Source organism: Nomascus leucogenys, chromosome 19, assembly GCF_006542625.1.
Source record: "Nomascus leucogenys isolate Asia chromosome 19, Asia_NLE_v1, whole genome shotgun sequence".
Lineage (NCBI taxonomy): Eukaryota > Metazoa > Chordata > Mammalia > Primates > Hylobatidae > Nomascus > Nomascus leucogenys.
The window spans coordinates 37,260,386-37,279,221 of NC_044399.1; the positions used below are offsets into that span (position 1 = coordinate 37,260,386).

General features: G+C 37.9%; 1 protein-coding gene across 1 annotated transcript in view; it reads left to right on the top strand.

The window, feature by feature from the left end:
• Positions 1–18,693, top strand: part of NUFIP2 (nuclear FMR1 interacting protein 2) — a 38,839-nt gene extending 20,146 nt beyond the window's left edge. The window contains exons 3-4 of the mRNA XM_003277069.4: positions 7,236–7,268; positions 9,952–18,693. Of these exons, the coding sequence (XP_003277117.2) occupies positions 7,236–7,268; positions 9,952–10,004 (86 nt within the window). The 3' untranslated portion in view covers positions 10,005–18,693. The remainder of the gene's footprint in view (positions 1–7,235; positions 7,269–9,951) is intronic.
• Positions 18,694–18,836: the final 143 nt, after the last annotated feature.

An 18,836-nucleotide genomic window follows, 5' to 3' on the forward strand; every position in this document is an offset into this window, starting at 1 on the left:
AACAAACAAAAAAACTGAGTTCAGACCATATATATTCCATATCATCGCTGCAATTCTATGTATATTAAATTGAATTCATTCTCTTACAAAACCTGCTTTTTCTTTCCTGCTCTTAGTGAATTAGCATTAACCCAATTTTTTGTCATTAGATGATATGGACCATTTCTCTTAAGATCTCCATTTTTTTTCTATCTCGCATACTGTCTTCATGTCTTCTTAACATTTATTGGACCCTCTGTGTATTGTTACTTCATCTGTTCTGTTCATTACCTGGAAGAATCATTACTATTTAGTACAATAACCTTAGATTTCTTCAGTGGCTTCCCTTCACCTATATAATTGAATAACAAACTTTACTTCATATGTAGCTTTTTACTCTGTCCCCTGAATAATGTTCTTTCTCTAAATCTCTCATTCTTAGTGACTTTGTGAACCATAGCATCTTTGTTGCAACCACTCAATACTTGGTTCTGCATTGTAGCTCAAAAGCAGTCATAGATGGTACATATACAGTGGATGTGGCTGTGTTCAATTAAAACTTTTGTTGTTGTTTTTTAAGACACGGTTGTCTCACTTTATTGCCCAGGCTGGAGTGCAGTGGCATGATCATAGCTCATTGCCTCCTTGAATTCTTGGACTTGAGCAATCCTCTTGCCTCAGCCTCCTGAGTAGCTGAGACTACAGGCATGTGCTGTTAGCACACCTAGCTAGTTTTTAAATGTTTTGTAGACATAGGGTCTCACCATCTTGCTAAGGCTGGTCTCAAGTGATCCTCCCACCTCTGCCTCCCAAAGTGCTGCAGTTACAGGTGTGAACCACCACAGGCCCTCATTAAAACTTTATTTGCAAAAACAGATGGTGCATAGTAATTGTTTGTTCACCCCTGCTCAAACACACCTTGTTAAAGCACACACATACCACCGACCTTTGTTTATTGCTAATGCTCCTACTGATAACCCACCGTCCCAATGAAGTTGCTTACTAGAGTAAGCTCACAGAGGGCAGACTCTTTGGTTTTGCATCTATACCCTGAGCTGGTGAGTAGTATTTTTTTTTTTTTCAATCAACTTGGAATTAAGAACTTGTGGATAACTGGACATTTCGCTATAGGAAGCATTGTGATAGGGAGGTATTATGTAGAAAGTCTGCTCTAGGAAATTGAACATTAACTTTTCATTTGAGTGGCATAGCTAAATATAAGTTTTGATATAAAGAAATTTCAGATTGGGTGGTGGTAGTGGTTTAAAATACAGAATTTTGACAAAATTGCCTACTGGGTATATCTTAAGAGCAAAAACTTTCACTTAGGTTCTATTAGGTCTAATTGCCTACCTGGGTATATCTTAAGAGCAAAAACTTTTACTTAGATTCTATTAGGTCTGGCCCTGTGGGCATTTCTCAATAAATATTTGCATAATTAGATGCTGTGATCACTCTTCAAAAAGAACTGGCAAGTTAGATTTTGTGCTGTGTGTGTGTGTGTGTGTGTGTAGAAGAGAGCAGTGTTAAAATATCAAGGCTGGGCGTGATGGCTCACGCCTGTAGTCCCAGCACTTTGGGATGCCAAGGTGGGTGGATCACCTGAGGTCAGGAGTTTGAGACTAGCCTGGCCAACATGGCGGAACCCGTGTCTACTAAAAATACAAAAATTGGCCGGGTGCGGTGGCTCACGCCTGTAATCCCAGCACGTTGGGAGGCCAAGGCGGGTGGATCCATGAGGTCAGGAGTTCCAAGACCAGCCTGGCCAATATGATGAAACCTCATCTCTACTAAAACTACAAAAATTAGCTGGGTATGGTGACGTGCGCCTGTAGTTCCAGCTACTTGGGAGGCAGAGGTTGCTGTGAGCCAAGATCTCACTATTGCACTCCAGCCTGGGCAACAGAGTGAGACTCCATCTCCAATATATATATGTGTACATATATATATATTAGCTGGGCCTGGTGGCATGTGCCTGTAATCCCAGCTACTTGGGAGGCTGAGGCAGGAGAATCGCTTGAATCCAAGTGGTGGAGGTTGCAGTGAGCTGAGATCGCACCACTGCTGCTCTTCAGCCTGGGCGACAGCAAGACTCTCTCAAAAAAAAGAAAGAAAAAGAATCAGTTACTGAGGTTGACCATCCCAAATCTGAGAATCTAAGATCCAAAATGCTTAGCGATCCAAAATTTTTCAGATATTCAAAAAGGAAATGCTCCTTGTCCAATAATATAATAGAAACATTCCAAAATCTAAAACACTTCTGGTCCCAAACATTTCAGATAAGGATACTCAACTTGTGTGTGTATGATGATTTTGTATAATTCAAATTGCCTTCCTTAGCCTTCTTTATACTATTCACTTGTTTTGCTTCTCAGGGATAGTCAAAACATTAAATCACACAAACGAGGTGCCAGGCGCAGTGGCTCACGCCTGTAATCCCAGCACTTTGGGAGGCCAAGGTGGGCAGATCACAAGGTCAGGAGATCGAGACCATCCTGGCTAACACGGTGAAACCCCGTCTCTACTAAAAATACAAAAAATTAGCTGGGCTTGGTGGCATGCGCCTGTAGTCCCAGCTATTGGGGAGGCTGAGGCAGGAGAATGGCATGAACCCTGGAGGTGGAGCTTGCAGTGAGCTGACATAGCACCACTGCACTCCAGGCCTGGGTGACAGAGCAAGACTCTTGTCTCAAAAAAAAAAAAAAAAAACCACACAAATGAACACATTTCATATTTAAAATCTGAATTGAGACTTTCATAACCTAAAAGGACAGAATGTAATGTCATCCCTTTCCTGTGTGTTCTATTGATAATGTCGTTTCTTTCTTTCTTTCTTTCTTTCTTTTTTTTTTTTTTTTTTAGACAGTCTCGCTCTGTTGCCCAAGCCGGAGTGCAGTGGTGTGATCTGGGCTCACTGCAATCTCTGCCTCCCGGGTTCAAGTGATTCTCCTGTCTCAGCCTCCCGAGTAGCTGGGACTACAGGTGCCCGCCACCACGCCTGGCTAACACTAAGTTTTTTGTGTTTTTAGTAGAGATGGGATTTCACCATGTTGGTCAGCCTGGTCTTGAACTCCTGACCTCAGGAGTTCAATCCCTCACAAAGTGCTGGGATTACAGGCGAGAGCCACTGCGCCCGGCCATGTCATTTCTTGTTAGTCTTGTTAAGGTTAAGCATAGCATCATGCAAATGCTATTTGGTTCATTTTCCCTTTCTGATCCTAACCTTGTCTGAGTTTCAGGGAAACTTTTAAATTTTGATCAAGTAAATGAAGTTGCTAGTAGTCAAAGAAGTAATTAATATTAAGTAACATGAAGGGAAATTGCATTCACTTCTTAGTTCAGCATTTCTGATAATGCTGATTTCTTTCTTTTTTTTTGTTTTGAGACGGAGTCTTGCTCTTTCGCCCAGGCTGGAGTGCAGTGGCACGATCTCAGCTCACTGCAACCTCCGTCACCGGGGTTCAAGCAGTTCTCCTGCCTTAGCCTGCTCAGTAGCTGGGATTACAGGCGTGCACCACCATGCCTGACTAATTTTTGTATTTTTAGTAGAGACGGGGTTTCACCATGTTGGCCAGACTGGTCTCGAACTCCTTACCTCGTGATCTGCCTGCCTCGGCCTCCCAAAGTGCTGAGATTACAGGTGTGAGCCCCACCGCACCGGGAATATGCTGATTGATTTCTTTGCTAGAAGCTTGGCTTCATAGCTAGTTTTATAGGTACATCATACATCCCTATTTCCCCCTTAGAAGTCATGATCAAACTCACTACTCTAGAGCTCACATTTAAGGGTAATAACATTTTATCATAAATCATTTTTAAATGTATAATATTTGAGTAAAACCTCAAGCTGCAGTAAAGAAGTATCTTCAACTTAGGTGTTTGCAAATAGTTGTTCTGTCTTCTTTATTCTAAAATGCGTATGTTTGCTTTGTTTTTAAAGCAATGTTGTTACTGTAACTCTGAAGTGTATTCTCAAAAAAAAAGGGGGAAGTGCAGGGACAGGTTGAGTTTCCAGTGGGGAAGAAAAAAGGAAATGTTATTTATAGGTGGTTAACATGAAAAGTTGGATTAACTTTTTTCTTTTTTATTTATTTTTTAATAATAGAGACAGGGTCTCCCTATGTTTCCCAGGCTGGTCCCTCAAGTGATCCTCCTGCCTTGGCCTCCCAAAGTACTGGGATTACAGGTGTGAGCCACTACACCCGGCCAATTATTTTTTTTTTCAACATATGACTAAATATAGATTTATCTTTGCAGTAGACAAAGTGAATATCAAGTTATTACTATATACAGAATTCTTCAGGAATTTATTTGCTACAAAATATGAAATTTCTGTGCTTTAACTAAAATAAAAAATATTGGTTGTATTGGATTAATTTTTTTTTGCAGTAGGTCAACCAAGAGAAGGCTTATATTTGGACTTTTTAAAATAGGCCATTCTGAAATCCAGAAATTTGTAAGATAATAAAGACCATTTAACTGTTCCTCATTGTTTGAAACTAATGGAATAAGAAATTATATTGGAGTGTTAAGTGTGATTTCTGTGACTAGAATTCCTGAGCATCATCTTTTTTTTTTTTTTTCTCCAGATTAGATTGATTATAGTTCTCCCCTTTTTAGACATCTCAGGAGAAAGGGAATTTTCCTGCCTTTCTTTGGATAGGTGTCTCTGCAGAGATTTGATGGACATACCATACAACTAGGCTTGGACAATTGGCACCTTTACTGCATACTCCCAGATTTGGTTTCATCACTCTGGTATCTTGAATGGGATTTTATCTGGATAATTATCTTGTTCGTCCTGAATTATTAATTGATCCCAGTATATGGATCTGACAAATTTTCAAAAAGCTGAGAGTACTGTAAAAAATATTTTTTAAAAGTGCCAGGCTTGGCTAGGCGCGGTGGATCACCTGAGGTCAGGAGTTCGAGACCACCCTGGCTAACATGGTGAAACCGCGTCTCTACTAAAAATACAAAAAATTAGCCAGGAGTAGTGGCAGGCACCAGTAGTCCCACTTACTCGGGAAGCTGAGGCAAGAGAATGGCGTGAACCTGGGAGGCGGAGCTTGCAGTGAGCTGAGATCACGCCACTGCACTCCGGCCTGGGGGACAGAGCGAGACTCCATCTCAAAAAAAAAAAAAAAAAAACTGCCAGGCTTGGTAGCTGAGGTGGAAGGATTGCTTGAGCCCAATAGTTAAAGACCAGCCTGAGCAACATAGCAAGACCCCATCTCTACACATGGCATGTGTCTGTGGTCCCAGCTACCTGGGAGGCTGAGGCAAGATCGCTTGAACCCATGAGATTGAGGCCGCAGTGAGCCATGATTATGCCACTGTACTCCAGCCTGGGCTATAGAGCAAGACCTTGTCCCCCTGTGCAAAAAAAAAAAAAATGGTTTTTACACAGAGTTTTAATTTTTGCTAGGGGAGTAGGGAGAGAGGAATATGATTCTACCATTCCCTACCCCTATTTATACACATACAATCAGAAAATAATAATTCTAGATCTGTATCTTATTTTGTCCTATGGAGGGATTATGTTGTGCCTTAACTGTAACCCTAGTCTAGATGTATCCCATCTTAATGAGTTTCACTTTTACTTTTCTTTAATAATTGATTGCTGTTAAATTGGAATGTAGTTATACACATAATAGTTAAGCAGGGTTAAAATAATCTTTTTGTGCTTTCAAAATGATAGTTTTATTACCACAGAAGACTACTTATCCTTAATGTTTGTTATAGTTCATTTGTATTACTAAGTAGTTTGTGTTAATCTCCAGATAGAATATTTCCTTTCAAGGTCCAATTCTTTGGTTCTTGTGTAATAGTCAATTACTGTTGACTATATATAGCCCCCCGAAGCTTTCATGTATTGCAGGTAGAGTTTTTAACTGCATTCTCTGTGTATGTCACTATAATTTGTACATGTACATAATTTTCTCATTTTAAGATGCCAAACTAAGCACATTGTAGACATTTTGGATGAAATTAGAACAAATGATTGTGTGCCATTAATAATAGATGTGGATTGGCATTCTGACCTTAAAGGTTAAAATAAGAGGTGTGTTTAGGGCTGGGCGTAATTAACTGGGCATGGTGGCGCATGCCTGTAATCCCAGCTACTCGGGAGGCTGAGGCAGGAGAATTGCTTGAACCCGGGAGGCGGATGTTGCGGTGAGCCGAGATTGCGCCATTGCGCTCCAGCCTGGGTAACAAGAGTTAATTCCATGTCGGGGGTAAAAATAAATAAATAAATAAATAAAAATTAAAAAGAGGTGTGGTTTAGAGGTTAGAACCACTTGCCTGAATGGTTAAACTAATTAAACATCAATTTTAATTAGTCAAACTTGATGAATGCTTTGTTCAAAAAATTTGGGCACCTCATTGAGGAGTCAGTGGATTACCAAGAAATACTTGGTGTTTTTTAAATAATGATGAGCTGTTATGAGAAGTATTATTTTATCTGTAGCATGTGTCTTGCATATCCTTGCAATTTGTGAAGACAAAATTATTCTGGCATTTGATTTCAGATAATAATAATCTACATGACACTTAAGAATTATAAGAGCCAGCTGGGCTGGCACAGTGGCTCGCGCCTGTGATCCCAGCACTTTGGGAGGCCGAGGTGGGCAGATCACTTGAGGTCAGGAGTTCAAGACCATCCTGGCCAACATGGTGAAGCCCCATCTCTACTAAAAATACAAAAATAGCTGGGCGTGGTGGCAGGCACCTGTAATCCCAGCTACTCAGGATGTTGAGACAGGAGAATCACTGGAACCTGAGAGGCGGGGGTTGCAGTGAGCCAAGATGAGGCCACTGCACTCCAGCCTGGACAACAAAAAGCGAAACTCAGTCTCAAAAAAAAAAAAAAGAAGAACTACAGGAGCCAGGCTCACGCCTGAGGCAGGAGGACCAGTCTGGGCAACAGACTCCGTCTCTACCAAAAGAAAAAAAAAAAATTAGCTGGGTGTGATGTCAGGTGGCTGTAGTTGAGAGGCTGAGGTGGGAGGATAACTTGAGCCTGGGAGTTTGAGGCTGCAGTAACAGAGCAAGACCCTGTCTCTTTAAAAAAAAAAAAAAAAATTATAGGAAAATGTGAATGCTTTGTCTGAACTTCATAGAATTTTGCCATTTTCAACCCTACCTCCAGTCTGGCAGTAATCAGTCTAGGATTTTTAGATTTAAAATGAAAAGCATCGCTTCAGACTTTGCTCACCAAAACTTAGTATGTAATTCTCTTTTTTTCTTTGCAGAAATGGAATCTATTTGGAATTTGCAGAAGCAAGGTAAGAATGATTAGATTACTTAAAATGTCACTAATAAGTAACCAACTGGACATTATTTTTGGGTGGGATTAACAGATGGGTGGTAATTTACCAAATAGACTTTGTATTTTGAGTTATTTAATAACTGCAATGAAAAGGCACTAGCAGCTGGGCAGAGTGGCTCATGCTTGTGATCCCAACACTTTGCGAGGCCAAGGTGGGAGGATTGCTGAAGTCCAGGAGTTCAAGACCAGCCTGGGCAGCATAGCCAGACCCCGTCTCTATTTTTTAAATTAAAAAAAAAAAAAAGTAGGGCCGGGCGCGGTGGCTCACGCCTATAATCCTAGCACTTTGGGAGGCTGAGGCGGGTGGATCACCCGAGGTCAGGAGTGCAAGACCAGCCTGACCAACATGGTGAGACCCTGTCTCTACTAAAAATACAAAAATTAGCCGGGCGTGGTGGCAGGCGCCTATAATCCCAGCTACTCGGGAGACTGAGGCAAGAGAATAGCTTGAACCCAGGAGGTAGAGGTTGCGGTGAGCCGAGATTGTGCCATGGCACTCCAGCCTGGGCAACAAGAGCAAAACTCCGTCTCAAAAAAAAAAAAAAAAAAAAAAATAGTATTAAGAGTGAATATGAAAAAAGAAAACAGCAACAAAAAGACACTACCATACCAGGACTCGTGAGGATGGGGCAATACTGTAAGTGAAAAAAACAGATAAAAGTATCATTTACCTACTAGATGAAGATATGAATGTTTTTTTTTCCCCTCCTGGAAGTAAGACAAGCCATAAATGTTATTAATGTAGGAAACCAACATGAATAAGTATTTCCACTTTTGGCTGGTCTTTCTCTGTATTTGTGTGGTAGACAACAAATAGCCTAAGAATTGAAATTCATAGTTCAGAAAAATATTAGCTGTTATAGGAGCCTTATCTGGGCTGGATATTCTCTGAAAAGATGGTTAGAAATTAAAATAGATTATCCTGATTATTGTGTGCCTTCTTCTTGAATATATTAAAATATGATTATTGTGGAATACGTGAAATAAAGTGAGAGTTTTGTAGTAGTCACAATAGATTTGGGTTTTTAGAACCATGTAACTGAATTGTATCCTATTCCTCATTTACTTTGCTAATTAATATAAGTGAATTTCAGATGGATGTGAAATTCCTAGAATTTCAGGACTTGAAATGTGTAGAAATTCTCTTATTTTACATATTAGGAAAGTGAGGCCCAGTGAGGTTCCTGTAAACTAGAAAGTGGCAGGACTAGAATGTAGGTTCCCCTGATTTCCCAACATTGCTCTTTCTTTTGGAGTTACTTTCTGTGTATCTTACCATGCAAATGAAAAAAACGTAGACTAGAAAATACACCCTGCAGGCTGGGCACAGTGGCTCACGCCTGGAATCCCAGCACTTTGGGAGGCGGAGGCAGGTGGATCACCTGAGGTTCAGGAGTTCAAGACCAGCCTGGCCAACATGGTGAAACCCCATTTCTATTAAAACAGCCAGGCGTGGTGGCACATGCCTGTAAATCCCAGCTACTAGGGAGGCTGAGCCAGGAGAATTGCTTGAACACGAGAGATGGAGGTTGCAGTGAGCTGAGATCACGCCATTGCTCTCCAGCCTGGGCAACAAGAACGAAACTTCGTCTAAAAAAAAAGGAAAAGAAAATATACCCTGCAAAGTAGACCTACCTGTCTTTACTGTAAAATGGCCGTTAACTCTTAGGAATGAGCATGTTCTTCACGGCAGATTTCCAGTGGGTGGCCCTAGGAATCCCAGAAAGGATATTATTATCTCTGGACTAAACTGGATTGATTCTTAGCTGAAGTGGACTTGAGTTTTTCCGATATTATTTTCAAGCCTTTAACATTTTCCATTGGGTGACCAGTTGTATTGACTTGCCTTTTTTTTTTTTAAAAGCATGTATACTTGAAAAATTCTTAGGATAGGTAGAAATTATATATGTGTGTGTGTGTATATATATATAATATATATAATAATATATAGTAAAAACAGTGCCCCTCCAGAAGAAGGGAGCATGCAGCTAAATAGTAAGAATTTAGAATAACCCTGGAGTCTTTTTCCAGACACATTCTAACAGTTTTATATTCTGAATCTGAAAGATCCATAGTCGTTTGTTAGTGCTGAGAATAAAGGCTGGTGTTACTGTGGGAGATTGAGTAAGTCTTGATTAGGACTGAATTGGTAGTTCTGCTAATTAATTTAACGTCAAGTTTTGGTGCCAGGTTTTACTTAGATAGTTCCCACACTGGTTAAAATAAATTTTGACTTCATTTGCTGAGAACAGCAAAAGAAAAATCCAAGTGTTTCTTTTAATATTGGATTATTGGTGACAAGCTTTTTTCTTTGGCTGCTGTTTTCAAATACACTGCTTTTGTAATCAGTAGAAGTACATAAAACCCTTAAGTGAACTCAACCATCTCTGATCTGTAGGAGTTGAGGCTCTCACTGGCTAGAGGACCCTGTACTTGGAATTCATTGGAATTCCAAATAGCTACTTCCAGGTTGAGAAACTGGATCATACATGTGTTAGTACAAAGAGGAAATGGGCTTGAAGTTCTGTTTTCATAAAAAAATTGGGCAGTTTAAATGATGGTTATTTGGGATTGTTATTGGAATATGGGCATTTTGAGATTCTAGACCTTATTTTTATTTATTTTTTTAACCTTTCTAGATCCCAAAAGGATAATCACTTACAATGAAGCCATGGATAGTCCAGATCAATGAAGGACCAGACTGCCTATTTGTAACCTTTCTGCAGCATTAGAGCCATCGTTCATGGGGGACACAAGGCTTTTATGCTCCTAGATCTTCAACGCAGCAGAGGAACCATAAGTAGAATCACAGGATAATATATACAAATATATATATATACATATATATATATATATATAGTTATTTAAAAAAGGCAACTGAAAGTAATTAGACTTCTTAAGGAATCAAATTTATTTCAAGAGACTACACATGGTTATTTAATCTCCGGTACTGAATAGGTTTTTTTTCTTCTGTTAGTTTTTGTTTTTAAGTGTGAATGCAAGTGATTAATGAATACAGACTTAACAAGTGTGGTTCTAAAGTTCCTGCTGTCATCAACTTGGGCAACAAATGACCCACTGGAAAGGCAAATCCACTTAAAAGATTTCTGTATCTTGTTCTGTGACTGAAGTGATACACTAATCATGGGGAACCAAGAATGATTCAACATTTTCCCCTCACTCCTCCCTTGATCTTTTTGGTTTTACTTTAAGCCCTGCGAGAATGCTGGATAAATGCCTTGAAGTTAGCAGGGTGTATTTTTTTAGCGAATATGATTTGCATGTCTTGCCAGGAGTTAAGCGGCCTCTGTGGGGTGTTGGGGAAATACTTTATTTCTTTCCATTTATTTTTTGTGGGGTGGGGATAGGGGAGGGCATTGAAGTTCTACAATTCTGGAATAGTTGATGGTACATAGTTAACTTGGCTTCGGTTACATATTGGACTTTAACAACTGAAGAATCTATGCGTGTCATTTAAAGAAAAGTTTCAGAACAAGCAATTGGCTTAGATATACAATCTGGAAAAATATTCCTGTGCCCGTATTTTAATGTAATTGTATAACTGGGAGCAAAAATATATTCTGCTTTTCAACTGTAGGTGCTCCAGACTTGCTCTCTGTCACTAACACTAAATGTGCTGTTTTCCTTGTTTTTCATCAACCATTTAAGACAAACTTAGACCTTTCTGTAAATTATCTTTTAATTTCTCAGCAAAATCTAAAAGGGGAAGAAAAAAGTCCGTGAAAACTAAAACTTTTCATGTTTTTAGCCAGTGAGAAGGTAATAAACCCTGACTGTAGAAGGTGTGTTTTCATGCAAACTGTACTTCTGAGCTTGTTAGCTTCTAATTATATCTTAATAAATATATTTTATTACTAGAGCAAGATGGGTTTTTAAGGAAAATAATGTGAAATTCTGGAAATTTTCTTTGGGGCAGAGAAAAACATTAGCCCTGTCTTATCATTACATTGCCATCCTGTTGCACTGCAGCTTGTGTATAGCATGCTAAAATAAATTTGTGTGTGTGTGTGCAGAAATTAAGGGTCCAATTGAGATTGGGTGATGTTAGTAGCATAATAACAAGTTGTCTGGCCTGACACAGCATCACATCACACACACAGAAATTAGTATATCCATGTATGTCAAATACAGGTTAAAATATCAGGGCATTTATATAAAGAGTTGTAGTCTTCTGATAAAAGTAGACTGGATCCCCTGGGGTATTTGGGGAGAAAGTAACTACTTTTGCTCTACCCCTAGAAATGTCCAGTTTTGAGTGACTGTAGTATGGATGGGTTTTCTTGTTTTGTTGATTATTTGAGGCTTTTAAAACAAGTAGTTCATGAAAGAAGCTGTTGGACTCAACAGAGAGTAGAGTAACTATCTTTTTAGTCTGGATTTCTGCCCTGCTTAGATTTTAAAAGTATAAGCATGGATTGCCAATTCCACTTGATGTAAACAAAACTTTTATACATAATATATATATATATATATAAAATAACTTATTGTATCAGTCCAGGTTCAGAAACTTGTGGTAGGCCAGTTCCAGATAGTTTCATTTCACCTGTAAACTGTATCACTTTTACTGATATTGTAATTTTCAAATGTATAATATGTTTACAGATGTGCCCTGCATTTAGTCTGCCTTGTTCCTATTTTGATTTTTGTTGAGTCTCCTGCCTGCTTGCCAAAAGCTAGGATGCTTCAGGCCCATGTACAATTGAAAGCAGAGGCATCCTTGAGCTTTAAAGCATTGAACAAACTGGAAAATGCAACATACCACATAACTGAAGTGAAAAAAGTCTGTGTTTTTGTGTTTTTTTAAATAAAAATTTTCAAAAAGTTAAAAAAAAAGACATATAAGGTTGATTAAAGGGAAAAAAGGCTCCAGTTTGTTTTACAGGTTTTAAAGTTCTGCTGTGTGTTCAATTGCCTTGTGTAACCACTTGTCGCCTTAGGGCCAGATTCCCCTCTCCAGTCCCCTTTTTTTAAATGTCCATTTTGCTTGCCTGGAATTTTAAAGTTCTTCTGTCTCACAACTCACAAGAAACTTTCTGGGTTTGTGACATACAGAGGTTGAATGAATATATATTTGAAAAGGAAAAAACAAAAAACAAACCCAGCCCCCACCTGAATTGGGCTTTTTAACTTAGAAGCAACACTTGATTAAACATGTTTAGAAAGCTATTGCTTTTCTAATTTCCTTCCATATCCCTCAGGCCTCAGTGTTCAGAGAAGCCAAAAAGAATGTATCACTTCTCTGTCTGTCCAAAGGTTTTTGAGAGTCTCATTTCTAAATGAAACAATGCAACATTTCACTTTGATTTCTCCACTGAAATTTCCTTGATCATATGGTTAGAGGTATGTAGTTAGGAATGTCTGTTAACTTTCTGAGAACCCTAGTGCCCCATCATATTAACTGTCAGTATTTTGGGGGCATTAGGTTAATAGACTTAATTGCCTAGGTACAAGCAGGACTTTGGGACAAATCTCTTTGTGCTGTTTGGTAACACTTAACTCTATTTGTTGCAATCTTTCTCCTTACGTCCTCACACAATTCCTTACAGAGCACTTATTAAAAAAAAAATCTTAAGAGTTGATCTGTTTTCTGATTATTTTGTGTAAGCTTCTAAACAAACTTCAGCTGTGATCAATTTAGCACATTTAAATAACGTGTTATTGTTTGGTATAAAGAATTTTCCTTCAACTCAGAGTATTAGTACTGTAGCATAAACCAAATACAGTCTAGAGGGGATTTTTAACATCCCTCCATTATAAAGACTGAAAATGGGGTGTGTGGTGTGTGTGTGTGTGTGTGTATGTGTGTGTTGTGTGTGAGGAAAAGTTGGAGATATTAAAAATTAGTAAATGAATGTGTATAAGACATTAGTATTCAGAGAATGAACTTGTATTTATTTTGTGCCATTTGTTTTCATTACACAGAAAAAAGTCAGGTGGTTTAAATCCTTAAAAGGGTAGTATTGAAAAATGGCACTAAGAATGAAATTATGACCTATTTTTTTAATAGCTATGAAGATACTAATTATGGGTGAAGATTTCTTTTTAAATCTGTTTTGATTATTGTAGGCTTCTGTGTCACATACCACTCTTGTAGGTGTCCTCAATAATCCCCTTTTCCCACAAAATACACAGGGTGTATTATCTTTCTCTTTATTCACCCCCACTTTGCTGAACTGAAGTTAATTACATAGCCTTTCTTCTAACCTCCTTAGTAATGAACCTTCACGTAAAATGTACAGCATCTATAGTAGCCAGCCCTTCCTCCTCTACTTTCTAGGAGGGGATAGCCAATAACTAGGAATTTAATGACAGATTTTTTTTTTCTTTGAAATAAATGGCCAGAGAGTTTCTCCATTTTAGAATTTTGTTGTCCTCCTTAATCATCTGCTTACCTAGTTATTACTCAATCTGCAGAAACTTCATAAAGGAGAACTGCTGCATTGTTTTTACAAATAACAGTTTGTAGGTCAAATATGACAAACCTCAACTATGGGAGTTGTCCACAATAAAAATTTTGAAAAAACATTACATAGTGATAATATCATACTTGGTTGTTAGGCTTGTTGCTTCCCCACATCAGAGGCATCTAATGATTTATCTTTTGTAATTGCTGTTAGCTTTTTTAAATAAGCCATTTAGTGTGAAATCGTCATGTATCAAATGGCTACTGGCAAATGGCTATTGGAAATGGACTTTACTCAATTTTAATTCCACTGTAAATAAGGAGGGAGTCATTCCTGCAAGGCTCTCTTCAGAGAAATAGGTTAAAAGTCCAATTTCCAAGTATTAGTATAGTTATGCCATTGGGCCACATCCTCAAATAACAACAGCTGATCCCTCTTGTATGTTAACTGTGCAGAACAGTTATCTTATAGGACAAATATTAATGGTCATTAGGGTCAGATCGGTTGATGCCACACCAGTCAAGGTAGAGTCTAATAGGGCAGTATCTTAATAACCCTACCCATGACTTAACTGTTGGATTTGAAAGGAAAACGTAGGATTTGCTCTTCTCCCCTTACCTGCCACAAAATTTTGATAATTTGTTTAAAAGGGAGAGGCAGAGGAAAAGACTGGAAGCATAAATAGCTGCTCTAAGTTTGCCAGAGGCACATAGCTTAACATTAGTTCTTAATATCGATGTTATTTTTACTAATGTAATTAATCAACAGAGCGCCAAGATTCTTTCATGGTGAAAAGGGTGGGCTTCTGTTTTGGTATCTTAAAATGTTTCTTTTAAAATATACATCACCTGTGTGAGAACCAGGACCACCTGGGAGAGTGATGAATCATTGGCTCCACTCAAAAGCACTGCTTTACTGAGTTTTAAATTTCACACTGTTTTGCTGCTCAGGAAAGATCTTAAAGTAGTTAAAGGATGCCAGCAATAGTGCGAATAGAATTTTCGGTTGTCTGCATAATAAAAACACCCAGTGCAGCATGATTGGTATGTTGCTCTTGCATTATTGGGAGTGGTAAATCAGTTATGGGCTAGAAACTATGGAATAGCCATCCTCATATGTGATGGGATTGCTGATTCAGACTTCCCTGTTTATCCATACAATTTTGTTATGTCCAGAGTTCTAAAGCCATTTTATAATACTGCAGTATCCGCCCCCCCCCCCTTTTTTTTTTGAGACGGACTGTCTGTTGCCCAGGCTGGAGTACAGTGGCACAATCTTGGCTCACTGCAACCTCCACCTCCCTGGTTCAAGCAATTCCCCTGCCTCAGCCTCCCGAGTAGCTGGGATTACAGGCGCACACCACCATACCCAGCTAATTTGTATTCTTAGTAGAGACGGGGTTTCACCATGTTGGCCAGACTGGTCTCGAACTCCTGACCTCAGGCAATCTGCCCGCCTCGGCCTCCCAAAGTGCTGGGATTACAGGTGTGAGCCACCGTGCCCGGCCAAGTATCTCTTTTCTACAGCCTTATTAAACTAACTACATTTATTTTCCAATTTAGTTTTACTTTCAGTGCATATCAAAGTTGTACTCTTCCAACAAACTAACTTGAGGGCAAATTACATAGCTTTCCATGTACCCTTTTTTCCTCAGGTGCTAATCAAAGGCTCTGAAAATGGATACTGCTTTAGTGATGTCTGCTTTATTCTTAAAATGCTTATTTCTTTTGCTAGATGTAAAGATTTGGTGTTAACAAAAGTGGTTTTAATATGTAAATATGAATGAATGCCTTTAGTTTACCCTGTTTGTCTATTATTATTAATCTGTTTTCATTTATCCTCCATAGAGGAGGATCCTTTCATGATCTTGAATACATTTCATTAGATATTGTTGCATTTTAAGAATGAAAATACAACTGTTTTCTGTCTTAGATTAATCCTGCTGCTGCTATGAGAAACTGAAAATCAAGAATGTGATGCACTTTTTACATTACTATATACCATACATATACCATAGGTTGCTTTGATACCTTTCCTGTAGCACAGCCACTAACAAGAGTGAGTGAGTTATAAAATTCTCTTTGGGAGGGAATCAGTACAAGTAACTAATTCTTAGCTGATATTGTCCTATGAAAGACAATAACTTAGGAATATAAGAATTCTGTTAATAGTACACTTTTTGGCCTTAAATGTCTTCTACTACTGAAAATAGTTTAAATCTTAGCTTTGTTTCTATTACTCCCTCTCTCTGCCTCAGAAAGAGGAATTGGGAAGAATGGCTTAAAGGACGTGGTGTCATTGATTTGTTGCTGATCTTTTAGAAAACATTTGTCTATGTAAGCTGGGGACTTATTTTTTGTTTGTATATAGAGGAGAAATAATGCTGCCCTGAACCAATCAGATTTAGTTTAAATCAAATCAGTCAAAACTCCAACTATCTGTTTCTCTTGTCTTGTTACTTAGCAAAGGAAAACTTTAGTTAATGCTACTTGACAAGAAGAAAAGTCATTTCTCAAGCACATACCCAAACTTGAAGGTGATTGAACCCAAAATAATGGGTGGGAAACACCAAACGAGGTGGAGGAATATGAGAAAGATGTGTGGGCCAAAGCTGTCTGGTTATATTTTGATGTTGCCAATATCGCAAAGCCAAAATTTTAATTTGCTTATTTAATATATTTGTTGGCCAGAGATCTATTTTTATATCAATGTGCCTTGCATGTATATTAAAAAAAAAAATTTGGAAACGCCATGTAGTAATGCCTGAGATAGTTGATGGTTCTTACCACCTCACTAATTTTTATGCAGTATGAAATGCTCATTCTATTGCCCAACTGGTGCTCTCTGTTTAAAGTTACAGATCTTGTCAAACTGGAACTATTTTATAAGCTGGGGAAGTGATTTACTTTTTTTGTTGTATCTTTTTTGTTCTTAGTCTGTTAGTGGCTGTCCTGTAGTGGGAAATAGTAAAAGGATTCTTCACTCCCTTTTCTTCTCCCCTCGGCACCTTCTTCAAGTAAACATTTCTTGTGTGCTTTAAAAAAAGTTTCAGCTTGCTGTCTCTTTTAGTGTTTTAAAGAAGTGTTATACAAAGCATTGTTTGCAAAATATAGGGAGATAATGGAGTCCACTTTAATTTGGAATTCTGTGTGAGCTATAATCCAAGTTATCAGCTCTTTCCAACTTTAAAAATTTTGTTAAAAGCACCTTGCTTAGAAAATTTTAAATATTTATGTCTGCAACAATTGTCTCAAAATAATAAACTGTGCAATTCTTGTCATTAAAAAAAAAGATCTGAATTTTCCCTAATGTGACTTGTTAGTTTCTCTCTGTATTTCCTGCCAGTGTAAATGTGAAAGCTTTGCTTGCATTACGTTTTAGAAATGCATTTTGCACACTCGAATTTTGCCGAAGCTCCGTGAAAAGGTTAGATCTAAGTAGATGAATAAAGCTATGCACATGTTTTGAAAGTTTAATTTGTGTGTCATTACCAAAAGTGACCGATTTGTCCTTAATACTTTGCTGTTCTTAGCTTTACCATCTTTGGAAACTTGGCTCAAAGTTATAGTTGGGTTAGTTCATCAGTGGAACTAGGAGAGAGGAAAACTGGCACCTATTTTAATAAAGTTCAATTTAAACGAGAGCTTGACTTGTATCTATTAAAGGGCTTTTCTTGAAACAGGGCAGTTTTGTCAGCTTTACAAATCATTGGATGCTCTTCCTTAGTAATATTTTGGTTTATTTGATCAAATAGAAATGGAAAGTAATTCAAACTGAAAGACCCTTTTTTGTCATATGGAACTTGGTGACGATTTTATGTCTTTAAGCTGGTTTAAAGGTAGGATAGCCTTTTACCTTGGCTTTAGCATAAATTTGGTTTACTGAATTGACTGGCTTAAGATTAGAATTATTCAGTTGTTTGTAAGATCAAAGCACAGGTTGTTTTAAAGATAACGTGTATCTTTTAAAAAATTGCCCAAGCTGATTAGAACAAGTTTAGAAATTGGGTACATTTGGTTCAAGTGCTGCAATCTGCATGTACTAAATAGCTTTACTTTGTGTATGTGTACTTATAATGTGTAGATGTACTACCCAGGTTTTGTCAAATCATCTTTTTTAAAGTTTTTTTTTTTTAATTGCTTCAGAACCTTTGTAGGAGAGGCTAATATGTTTAAGTAGAAGATATTACTGATAGCATTTTCCCCATGCTCCTACATATAAAATAAATATTTCAATTTTATAGCTTTTTCAATATACAGAAGAGGGTTACTTCTTCATCAAGTATATTGTTGCCTTTGAGGACACAGCAAAACCCTTCTATATGTATCTTCATTGATAGTGGCAGTTAAAAACTAAGTTATCCAGTTAAGACTCAAAAGGTGACCCATAATTAATTGCATGGCCTTAAGAGGCAGAAATGCAGGAGTGTAGCAAGCATTTAGATGGCTATGGTTCCTCTTCCGCATCTGTCAGTAGTTCTTTATGTTCAGTCTTAGAACCTATTGGAAGAGCAAAGTAATTTCTCTGTCTTGTGCAGAGGCGCTTAGGAGCTGAGTTACCTCTTAATCTGGGGGAATGGATAATAAGTGGAGTACAGTTATGTTAAAGGATGTTCCCCCCCCTCAAAAAAAAGTTTCAATGTTTGTTTTGCCCAGTCAAAAATATAGATCTTTTCTAGATATAAGAACAGTGACCAGAAATTTTCCTGTTTGCTAAATGCTTAGGTATTTGCTGTAGCTGTTTCTGATGTCATGGATTCTGAGGAAGTGTCAGTTACGTGATGATCTTCCTTTACTGATGTCTTCATCATGTTCAGTGTTTTAAAAATATAAATTACAAACACTCTACAACCATACCCAGATTTACTTATTTTATCAGAAAAAAAACCTTGAGAAATTTGTAGATCAAATTGAGAGACAATAAGTGTACATTGTTGAATAAAAAATTTTAAAGTTTCTGAGGTGTTTGTTATCTTTTGTGTGCTTTAATTTTTTAAAAAGTCTTTACTGACTAATCTTAAATTCAGCTGATAAAAAATTTAAAAAAAAAACTGAAAACTAAGTTTGTGACATTGATAATGATTTTTTTCCAAAGGGTCA